Genomic DNA, 12059 nt, shown 5'->3' on the forward strand with positions numbered 1-12059 from the left:
AGTGAGTTCAAAAGTTTGACCGCTAATCCAGTTTTTCTCTTATAAGATTTTGTCTTGTAATCTGGTAGGGCATGGAAGTATAAGTAATACAAAGGATTGTTTTGTTCGTCTGGCACTGCTTCGTCTTAATCAGAATGGTGTATGAAGATGTCAAATGTACCAATTTGGATATAGAATGGCGCAACATTATTCCAGGGCACACAATCGTTGACCGGAAGCTTCATCATGCTACGGATGACATCATGATACTGAGGAAATACACCCTTTCCTTTTGAGTCAATTAATTGTCTTCAAGCGTGGTGCTGGAATCTCGGACTTTGTCTTTCACTAACTTTGTCCTTTTAGTTGGCCTTTATATTTGATCACATCAACAGACTATAATATAAATGAGGGTAAAAGAGCTTCTTCCGGTATCAACCAAAAGAAGAAGAAATGAATTCACTCGTGAATCAGCTGAGTTCCTCGTACGCCATGTCCGAAGAAGAAGAAGCATTCGGTTATGCTTGGTATTTACGAAGCTCCCACATGTTTTCTTATGTTTTGGATGCCGCAGTTCAGCTCGGTGTCTTCGATATATTAACGAAGGCAGGTCCTGATGTGAAGCTTTCTTCGAACCAGATCGCGTCGGAGATTCGTGCGAAGAATCCCGACGCGCCTTCCCTTCTCGATCGCATGCTTCGGCTCCTTGCTTGCCATGGTTTAGTTACTTGCGTTTCGCGAAAGCTCGATGCCGGTGCGGGTAATGGAGAAGATGGTGAAAGAGTGTATGGGGTTACTTTGGCTGGTAAAGCTTTTGTTAATGACGAACATAATGGATCTTTGGCTGCTTTTACTAGCAACAAGGTTGACATTGAAGTCTGGTACGTTGAGTTCTAATACTCTCTTTCATAATTATTTGATTTTAATTTGGTTTGAATTCCAATATCTAAAATATTTTAGATATAATTATAATATACAAATTTAACTATAACCAAATTCAATTTATATTTTCTTAAATTGATTTAAAAATTTAAATGTTTGATAAAATAAAGTATAATTATATTAATAAGTTTAATAATTTGTTTAATGCTTTTTAATTGTATGTTAAGTTGTAGTTGAAAAAACAATTATGATAACAATACATGTAAGAATTATTTATATAATTCGGAACACTTATTACATTTGTAAGACTTACCTAAAGAGTAATTCGATATAAATTAACAATACAAATTATAATTTAAGTTGGCAAAATTTAATTCTATGATTTGAGTCAAAATATGGACAAAATGTACAATCCTCTAGTTGCAAACAAGTTGGATTATTAAAAATATTGATTGCAAAAAGAATTATTAAAGTATGTAAAATTGCTTTTTAACTTCCATATGTATACTTGAATCCTTTATTATATATAGGCTACGGTTCAAAGATCTGGTCCTTGAAGGTGGGAATCTCTTTGAGAAAGTGCATGGTATGCCAGCATATCAATATAAGAGCTTAAATCCAGAAAATGCGAAGAGACATGACACCGCAATGACAAATCTTTCGAAGATAATAATGAAGAAAATACTTGAGAGATACAATGGATTCCAAGGGGTAACTACTTTGGTAGACGTTGGGGGTGGATATGGGGTTACTCTCAACATGGTCATCTCCAAATACCCTTCCATTAAAGGCATTAACTATGAATTGCCTCATGTTGTACAACAGGCCCCATCTTTCCCTGGTAATTATATAACCCTACTTTAAACTCATGTGAATTGAATTAAGTTGGCTCTCAAGTTGATCTTTGATATCATGCAGACATTGAGCATGTAGGAGGAGATATGTTCTCAACTGTTCCCAAAGCAGATACCATAATGATGAAGGTAGATATGCATAGATGGATTCAAAACTTTACGATTGTATTACTGTTAATTTCTTTGTGTTTTATGATAGGAAGTGCTTCACAACTGGGATGATGAGCATTGCTTAAAACTCCTAAAAAACTGCTACGAAGCATTGGAAGAGAAAGGGAAGGTGATAGTAATAAGTTACATGATGTTTGAGGAAGCAGAGGGAAGCAATGCAGCTAAGTTTCTTTATCAAATGGATCTCTATATGGCTACGAAATTTGTTGCAAAGCAAAGGACTGAAAAGCAGTTCAAGTCCATGGCCATGGATGCTGGATTTTCAAGCTTTCAACTCAAGTGCCTTGTTTTCAATGTGGTGGCTGTTATGGAACTCCATAAATGATGAATTTAATTATTACAATATTATTATTGTTATTAGGTTTGGAATTTGGATTAACTTTCATGGTGATACGATGTGTCTGGTTAGGTTAAATAATCAAGGGTTTAGTGTTTGTTTTCGGCCTAATGACTTATTTGCCTTTCAAATTTATGAAAAAGTAATTTTGGTCCTTCATTTAATATTTTTTTGTCTTTTTTAGCTCTTAAACTTGCGTTTTTTTGTTATCACCTAAAAATAATGAAAAAGTTATTTTTTTTTACTTTGCTAACGTTGCATACACGTGAATTGCTAAATGAGTGACTCGTCAACATTTAATTAATTTTTTTAAATTTTAAAAATTCAAAAAATAATAAAAACTATTTTCTAAAATTAAATATCATTAAAATTATTTAAAAATATAAAAATTACAAATATCAATTTTTAATTTTTAATTTTTTTTAAAAATTTTAAAAAATAATTAATGCTAACAATAAAAACACAAAGACAAAGTGCTGATCTTTGAATAGGAAAAAAAGTGGATTTGCCAGATCCCAAATGAATTGGCTTATTCGAAAAAAGCCTTGTTTTTTGAAAGATCTATATCGTGCCTAGTATTACATGGTTCCATTCTGCAAGAACGCCGAATCATTCTCTTGAAGACATGTCAATCTACTTGTATATCCATCTATTTTGAAGTGAATGACTAATTTTTTTTTTTAAGTTGAAGAGCTAAAAACATCATTACACTTTTATTTTTCGTAATGTTATGAACTGAATGATTGGACTTTGATGATCATTATCCTTTTTATTTTGTTTTTAGTTGGTTTGATTTGATAAATTTATGTTTTTGTGGTTTCAATTTTTTTTTATAAAATCAAGGAATAAAAAAAGTCAAATTAGGTGTCTTTGAGTTAAATTGATTCATTCAATTATTAAGAAAAAATTAAAGATAAAAAAGGTAAACATTCATAAATAAAAACACGAAAAGTAGAAAAAAAAATTAGAAAAATTCATACTTACAAGAAATCATGAACAAAAAAATTAATAAAAAATCACTGTTTTCATTATTAAATCAGGGTAAGTAAAAATAGAATAAAAATTGAATTGTAGAATCACCCAAGAATTGAATTGAAAATGCCCAAAATCTTAATAAAAATGGCCAAAATTTTTGGATAAAGAAACCCAAACTTTGTTTTACAAGTCATTATTTTTTTTGGATAAAGTCTAAGTTCTCAAGTTCAACAAGCAATTTTCAATTCAACTTATATTAAGGTGTAAATGAAATATTAGCGTTTGTAAATTATTTAAATTTAATTATAAAAAATATTTTTATAAGTATCTTTTAAGTCGAATTTAAGCTTTATAATATTTGGCTAAAACAAAATACAACCCAATAGAAAAGAGTTATGTCTCCGATGACGGTTTTTGTGCTGAATATCCCGTTGTCAATGCATTGGAAGGGATTATGGGTGATGTTTAGGTTTCATGGGGAAGTTTTAGTTGCTTTTATACCAGCGAAAAGGAGTAAGGAAGGGAAAAGATTTGGATTTGTGAGATTCAGCAATATGGCGGATGCAAGTGTCACGGACCGCAGTTCAAAGCCCGTGACAAGCGCACCAAATGCATCCAATGGAGGTCTGTTGCTCAGATGGGGATCATTTGGCCTACGAGAACTGGCCCGATTCAAAGAGCTGTTGGACAGGCCTGTCACATTGAAGCCTGATGGGCCCGATAATGAAGATAGGACTAAGTAGTCTTAGAAGTTCTAATTGTACACAGCTTCTAATTCTGTAAAGTTAGAGTCCTAATTGAATACAGCTTTTAATTGTAGCCATCGGTTTTGGGGGAGCTCAACTATAACTAGAGAGCCTCCCCCTCATTTGTACTCACTCCTGAATTGTTTCATTATTCTTTGTGAATAAGAATTGAGAGCATTTACTCAAACTTTTCTCTCAAGCGTTCTTGCTTTTGTTCATCTTTCAAAGATCGTTCTTAATTCGTTCTTCCGCTGTTCTTCGTGAAAACTTTAAGGGAATTCTGTTGAATCCTTTATTGTTGCGAGTTGAGCTGACTTAGGCGTTTTTACGGTTGAATCCATTATCGGTGGAAGTTAGGCTGACTTAGGCGTTTTTAAGCCAAGAAACTGCCTAAGGCCGCACGGATGTGTGGGAAAACTCCAAGTCCATGACAAGTGGTATCCGAGCCAAGGTTTGAACCAAGTAATATTCGAGTTGTTGGTTCAAAGGCACCGTTGGGATGTCGAAAGAAGAGTTTGAACAAAGGTGAGCGAGGAAGTCTTTGAGGGAGACAATATCGGCAGTAGAGGAACGTGTGGGTAAACTCGAGGGATCCATGGCGGATGTAAAGGAGGCACTCGATGGGGTCGAGGATCGCATAGCAAACTGGGAGGAGCAGTCCAGAGACTATGTAAAGATGTCTCTTGATTCCACCATGGACAAGGTAAACGAGTTGTTTAATTCACACAGGGATAAGCTGTCGGAAAGGAATGATGCTCTCGAAGCCATGATGATGGCTTTGAAGGAGGAAACAATGGCCACGACGAAGGCTTTGAGCACAAGAATAGAGGAGCTCGAGGGAGAGCTGTCCTTGTGTCAAGCAGCCGTGGGGAAAGGAGTGGCAAATGCAGCACTCAGTAATGAGGATGTCCCAAAACCGAAAGAGTTTTTGGAGACAAGGTCTGCATGTGATGTGGACAATTTCTTGTGGAGAATGGAAAACTACTTCCGTGCCAAAGGCATCATGGAGGATGCGGTTAAGGTAAACACTGCTTCAATGTTTCTTACTGACATTGCGCTTTTATGGTGGCGAGGTAGGACCACAGATAAAAGGCAAGGTGAGATTGGGACGTGGCAAGAGTTCCAATGCGAGTTGAAGGGACAGTTTTACCCAGAATTTACCGAGGAAGAAGCTCGGGTAAAGTTGCAAGAGATAATGCAACGGGGCACAGTGAGGGAGTATGTTCAAGAGTTCAAGGAACTCATGCTCCAAATTTCAGATGTGACCGATGAAGAAGCATTGCTTGCTTTTCAAAAGGGATTGAAGCCGTGGGTCAGACAGGAGGTGGAACAAAGAGGTGTCCAAAAACTGTCGGAAGCCATGACGGTAGTTGAGTCCGTGGTGAAGCTTGGTCTAGGGAAAGACAAGCTTGGGTCTTCCAAGTCCGATGGAAGGGGCGTATGTGAAATGGATCACAAGGAAGATAGAGTTAATGGCAATGACAACGGCGACAATGGTGGTAATGGGAAACCACGAGTTGGGAAGAAGAAACCCAAGAGGAAAAGGGACAAGCTAAAATACTTTCTCTGCGACGGTCCACACATGTTGAATAAATGTCTGAAGAAATCCGCACTTAAGGAGAAGCCGGTGGGTAAGGCCTTGGTACTTGGTTCGAGCGCAAGGGGTGTCGAAGCCAAGGAGGCCGAAAGCGAGAAGAAGTCAGTGGAGTGCTTCTTGTGTCATGGTCCGCATAGGTTGCGGAAGTGTCCGAAGAAGTCTGTCATCGAGGGGAACGATGGAGCAGACAATGAGCCCAAGAAGCTTGGTTCGAGCAAGGGAAAAGTCGAAGCCAAGAGGGCAAAGAGGAGCAAAAAGAAGCAAGTTAAGTGCTTCTTGTGCCGTGGTCCGCATGAGTTGCGGAACTGTCCAAAGCAAGCCGGAGTCAAAAGAAACGCAACGTCTGAGCTTGGTGAGTCGTCGAAGGGGCTTCCACCCAAGGAAGAGGTGAGTTTGTCATCTAACTTAGCGGATAAAGTTGCAATGAAAACAGTGAAGCTGGGACCAATTAGGCTCAAGTTGAGTGAAGTATCAGAGTTAGCCGAGTCATCGACAAGGCTTCCACCTATGGGAAAGGTAGGTGGTGCATCAGACTTTAAAGGAAAAGAAGCGATGCATGTGGGACAGTTGACTAGAGTAAATGCGACGAGCAGGACGGCTCGAGTTAAGAAGCGACAGAAGCCGAGGCAAGAATCCCAAAGAAAGGGAAAGGCTAAGGCGACGAGACGAGACCGAGGCGAATCAAGTCAGTGCCATTCAGAAGTCGCAACGAGGGCGTTGCGAGAATGGGTGGATGCAAGTGTCACGGACCGCAGTTCAAAGCCCGTGACAAGCGCACCAAATGCATCCAATAGAGGTCTGTTGCTCAGATGGGGATCATTTGGCCTACGAGAACTGGCCCGATTCAAAGAGCTGTTGGACAGGCCTGTCACATTAAAGCCTGATGGGCCCGATAATGAAGATAGGACTAAATAGTCTTAGAAGTTCTAATTGTACACAGCTTCTAATTCTGTAAAGTTAGAGTCCTAATTGAATACAGCTTTTAATTGTAGCCATCGGTTTTGGGGGAGCTCAACTATAAATAGAGAGCCTCCCCCTCATTTTTACTCACTCCTGAATTGTTTCATTATTCTTTGTGAATAAGAATTGAGAGCATTTACTCAAACTTTTCTCTCAAGCGTTCTTGCTTTTGTTCATCTTTCAAAGATCGTTCTTAATTCGTTCTTCCGCTGTTCTTCGTGAAAACTTTAAGGAAATTCTGTTGAATCCTTTATTGTTGCGAGTTGAGCTGACTTAGGCGTTTTTACGGTTGAATCCATTATCGGTGGAAGTTAGGCTGACTTAGGCGTTTTTAAGCCAAGAAACTGCCTAAGGCCGCACGGATGTGTGGGAAAACTCCAAGTTCGTGACACAAGAAGGGTGATAAGTAGGTTAAATGGTTTTGTGATTATTGGAAATTGACTACGGGTGTGTTAGAACTATAATCAGTTAGTTAGTTAGTTAATGAATAAACTACTGCTTCTGTTGTTAAAGTTAGTTAGAGCAGTTTAACATTCATCTTCTATAAATAAACATCAATACTGTACTGAGGTTTCAAGATAGTTTTAATAAAGATTAGTATATTTCATATCTTAACATGGTATCAGAGGTTTATTGCTTCTTGTAGTTTTGTGAGTTTGATGGACTTGCCTTCCAGTCTGTCTGTTATGCAATCCGCTGCTCATACAATGGTGACGAATCTTGCTGATGAGATTGTTGATAGTCGTTTTTTTTTCAACCAAGAAGATTAGCGTATTGCTTGATGATAATAACTATTTGTTATGGCGTCAGCAGATTCTTTTGGCACTCAAAACCTACAGACTTCAGCATTTTCTTGAATTGAGCACGATTGCTCCGCCTCAACAGGTTATGGATCCAACTGGGGTTCTTTAGGAGAATCCGGAGTTTGCTAGGTTTGAGCAACAAGACTGTGCTCTAGCCTCCTGGCTGTTATCTTCTGTGAGTCCGAGGGTTTTGCCACATCTTATTGGTATGGATTCCAGTGCTCAAATCTGGAATGCCATTGTTACTCTATATGGCAGCAAGACTACATCTAGATTGATGTCTTACAGGAGAGCTTTACATGCACAACGGAAAGGAGATTTCTCTATGAAAGATTTTCTTATGAAAATCATTGCCATTCTTAATGGCTTGTCACCTGAATATGAATCAGTTATCACGATTATCACCCCCAGTCAGGTTCCATATACGGTTCAAGGAACCATTCTTCTTGATGCTAAAACACGACAGCAGGTTGTGGTATGCGAGGCTCCTAGTTCAGCAAATTTGGTATCTAGTCAAGTACCAAATACTGTGAATGAGAATGTATCCACACCAGACTATCGTCCCTCTTCTAATAACCGAGGACGTGAGCGTGGTCGTTCGTATGGATCAAGAGTGTAGTGTCAGTTGTGTGGGAAGTCTGGTCATCTTGTTGACCGGTGTTACCATCGCTCTGATGCGTCATATAAAAGTATAGGTTACAGACCTCCTCCGATCCCTCAAGCAAATCTGGGTATGTTTGGAGCAGGATATTCGACTCCATCTTGGATGGCTCCTGCACCTGTAGTGACTCAGAATGCTTCCTCAGGTTGGTATTGTCCACATACTCAAATTCCTAACTGGACTAATCTGTTTCTTCATACCTCTCCACAGCATGGTAACATGTCCCAGGTCTCCGCATCTTCTCCACCTCTACAGTCTCAGGCGTTTATTACAACTCTGGCAACGGTGGTGGATAATGCCTGGTATCTTGACTCCGGAGCCACTCATCATCTGACAAATTCGGGGGCGTTAATCAGTGAAACTCTACCGTAAAATGGTCCAAGTAAAGTTTATGTGGGTAATGGCTCAGCTCTTCGTGTTATGTCCATGGGCCAGTCGTCCTTAATTACTCGGTCGCGACCTTTGCTTATGAAGTCGTTGCTGCATGTTCCTGGCATAACTAAAAACCTACTTTCTGTTTCAAAATTTACCAAGGATAATAACGTGATTTTTGAGTTTTATCCTACACAGTGCCAAGTTTGTGATCTACAAACGAGAAAGGTTCTTCTTGCTGGCTCTGTAAGCGACGGATTATACAAACTGCATTCCAATGCTCCTGGATCAACAATGTCCTTAGCTCAATGTTTAACTGCCAGTACTATGATTCCGTTTGATGTTTAGCATTATAGATTAGGGCATCCTTATCATGCCACACTTAAGAAAGCATTGACTCAATGTAATATTTCGGTTGTTGAAAATAAACATTCTACTTGTTGTACTGCCTGTCATTTAGGAAAAGAACGCAAGCAACCTTTTTCTCATTCTGACTCTGAATATACTGCCCCACTACAACTCGTAGCTGCCGATGTTTGGGGACATGCTCTAGTCACATCCAATGGATTTCGCTACTACGTTGCATTTACAGATGCCTATTCGAGATATACATGGGTATATTTCCTACAAAGAAAGTCAGAGGTCCTTAGTGTGTTTCCTATTTTTCATAGACAGGCTGAACGACTTCTAGGGTGCAAGTTGAAAACTTTGCAAACCGATGGTGGTGGAGAATTTCAAGCTTTGAATGGTTATCTATTACAACATGGCATTATTCAATGTGTCACATGTCCATATACGTTGCAGCAAAATGGTTTGGTAGAGCGCAAACACAGGCAAATTGTCGAAGCTGGTCTTTCTATGATGGCCCATGCAGGTCTACCCATCACCTACTGGAATGATGCATTCTGTAGTGCTGTTTTCTTGGTGAACAGGTTGCCCACTTCTCCATTAGGAGTATCACCTTATGAAAAGTTGTTTCATTAGCGTCCCACCTACTCATTTCTACGGGTATTTGGATGTTTGTGTTTCCCTAATCTACGACCATTTAATACCTCCAAGTTATAGTATAGGTCCAGTCTCTGTGCGTTCCTAAGGTATTCCCCTAGTCATAAAGGTTATCGTTGTCAGGCAACTGATGGTCAGGTTTATATCTCGCACCATGTTACTTTTCATAAAGGAGTGTTTCCATTCAAACAGAGTCACTCTCAGTCGACAGCTCCTCAACCTATTATTTCCTCTTCTAGCTCCAAGTTGCTGGTTCTCCGTTTTGGACCAACTGTTTCAGTTCCATCCGTGTCTCATAATACTTCAGCTCGACAGCTCAGTCCAATGATCTCCTTCAATAATACTTCACTTTTTGGCAGTACCAACCCTGACCAAGGTTCTCGGTTAAGCACCAGTTTGCATCAGTCTTCTTCAACTGGTTCTTCTGTTCCTACTGAGTTTCGTCTGTTGCCTGTCAATTCACATGCCATGACTACCAGAAGCAAAGCGGGTATCTTTAAACCAAAAGTATATTTTAGTAGTGTTAGTCATGAGGTCACTGAGACTCCTACTAATATTCATGATGCCATGCAACATGGCTGCTGACAAACAGCTGTTCAGGAGGAGTTGCAGGCTCTTCTTCGCAACAAGACGTGGGACCTCTGTCCTCTACTTGAAAATCAAAAGATCATCGGATGCAAATGGCTCTTTAAAGTAAAAAAGCGAGCCGATGGCACTGTGGAGAGGCATAAGGCATGTTTAGTGGCCAAAGGGTTTTCTCAGCATCCTGGTTTTGATTTTCGAGACATATTTAGCCCCGTTGTTCAGGCAGCAACAATCAGAACTATTCTATCTGTTGCAGTTATGCATGGCTGGTCTCTGAGGCAAGTTGACGTGAATAACGCCTTTCTTAATGGCGATCTGACAGAGGAAATATATATGTCGCAACATCCTGGTTTTGAAGTTAAAGGAGCTAATGGGAAAACACTTGTATGTAGATTGACCAAAGCTCTCTATGGGCTGAAACAAGCCCCTCGTGCGTGGTTTCAGACGCTCAAGCAACATCTTGTTTGTCATCTTGGTTTTCGTGCTTCAAAAGCAAACCCATCCCTATTCATCCGCTCTTCTGTTGGACATCTGCTATTGCTTATGGCATATGTTGATGATATTGTAATTACAGGAAGTTCTGTTGAAGAGATAGATACAGTCGTTCGTTTACTACACGACAGATTTGCGCTCAAAGATATGGGGTAACTTAACTACTTCTTGGGGATAGAAGTACATCACATACCTCAGAGACTGTTTCTCAGTCAAAGAAAGTATGTTTTAGAGATTCTTCAAAGAACTGGAATGACTGGAGCTGCACCCACTCCAACGCCTATGGTGAGTAACCCAAAACTTGTTGCATCTGATGGTCATTCATTGTTTGCTGATGGTCAGCTATATCGAAGTACAGCTGGCATGCTTCAATACCTCTGTGTAACACGTCCTGACTTGGCTTTTTGCGTTAACAAACTAAGTCAATATATGAATTCTCCTAGTAATGATCATTGGAAAGCAGTAAAACGTGTTCTGAGGTACCTCATCGGGACTATGGATCATGGTTTATTTTTTTCAAGAGGACAATGTAAGTTGGTGGGTTACTCGGATGCTGATTGGGCTGCCTCAGTTGAAGATAGGCGGTCTACCAAGGGGTATGTGATTTATCTTGGCTCCAATCCAGTTGCATGGTGTTCCAAGAAGCAATCAGTTGTATCCAGGTCGTCTTCTAAGGCTGAGTATTGTAGTTTAGCTAATTATGTTGCTGAATTATTATGGATTAAGCAGTTGCTAGATGAAGTCGCGGTATCTCTATGTCAAACACTAGTTATCTGGTGTGACAACACTTCTACTGTGTCTATGGACGCCAATCCAACACATCATGCTCGCATGAAGCACGTTGAGATTGACCATCATTTCATACGAGAAAAAGTAACTGCAGGTGCTCTACAGGTGAATTTTGCTCCCTCTGCAAGACATATAGCTGATGTTCTCATAAAACCCATACCTCCAAAACAGTTTGCTGGTTTTCGACAGGATTTACAAGTTCAGCTGCGTGATCAAAGTTGAAAAAAAAATTCAAACGGAACCAGAAGAGTGTTAGAACTATAATCAGTTAGTTAGTTAGTTAATGAATAAACTACTGCTTCTTTTGTTAAAGTTAGTTAGAGTAGTTTAACATTCATCTTCTATAAATAAACATCAATACTGTATTGAGGTTTCAAGATAGTTTTAATAAAGATTAGTATATTTCATATCTTAACAGGGTGGACTTAGCAAAGTTCAAAGGAAGAAGTCAAATATGGAAGAAGAAAAGACGAGGAGAAGACAATGTGGTTATGGGGAGCAATGGAAAAATGGAAAAAAAGGAATATGAAAAATTAAAAGTTGATGATAGAGTGGAAAGAGGCGAATGTTCTTTGAAGAGTCAGTTTGGAATGACGAATACAGAGAATGACGACGTTAGAACATAGAAAAATTTTATTGCGGTTCAGGGACACGTTGAAGAGGAAAAGTTATGGAAATTACAAAGATGTGTGGTGGGTGAGACAGCTACCTGCTGCAATATTAAGAACCTATAAGAAAGAATCACAAAGGTAGGATTAGGGCAGATTAGAATCAGAAGAATCCAAGGTAGATTCTTCTTGGTCGACCTACCAGACGAGGAGCTGTTTGGGATTGTGAAGCAGAACGATTGG

At 39.3% G+C, this 12059-nt stretch overlaps 2 protein-coding genes across 2 annotated transcripts; both read left to right on the forward strand.

The window, feature by feature from the left end:
* The first annotated feature begins 404 nt into the window (after positions 1 to 404).
* On the forward strand, positions 405 to 2387 carry LOC107915194 (caffeic acid 3-O-methyltransferase). The gene is made up of 4 exons (XM_041103399.1): positions 405 to 860; positions 1392 to 1702; positions 1780 to 1844; positions 1915 to 2387. Exons 1-4 carry the CDS (start codon positions 433 to 435, stop codon positions 2209 to 2211), a joined length of 1101 nt encoding a protein of 366 aa, XP_040959333.1. The 5' UTR covers positions 405 to 432; the 3' UTR covers positions 2212 to 2387.
* Positions 2388 to 10671: 8284 nt separating this feature from the next.
* LOC121222099 (secreted RxLR effector protein 161-like) lies at positions 10672 to 11430 on the forward strand. The gene has a single exon (XM_041102005.1). It carries the CDS (start codon positions 10672 to 10674, stop codon positions 11428 to 11430), a length of 759 nt encoding a protein of 252 aa, XP_040957939.1.
* The last annotated feature ends 629 nt before the right edge of the window (positions 11431 to 12059 follow it).

The sequence above is a fragment of the Gossypium hirsutum genome, chromosome D10 (genome assembly GCF_007990345.1).
Source record: "Gossypium hirsutum isolate 1008001.06 chromosome D10, Gossypium_hirsutum_v2.1, whole genome shotgun sequence".
Taxonomy (NCBI): Eukaryota; Viridiplantae; Streptophyta; class Magnoliopsida; order Malvales; family Malvaceae; genus Gossypium; species Gossypium hirsutum.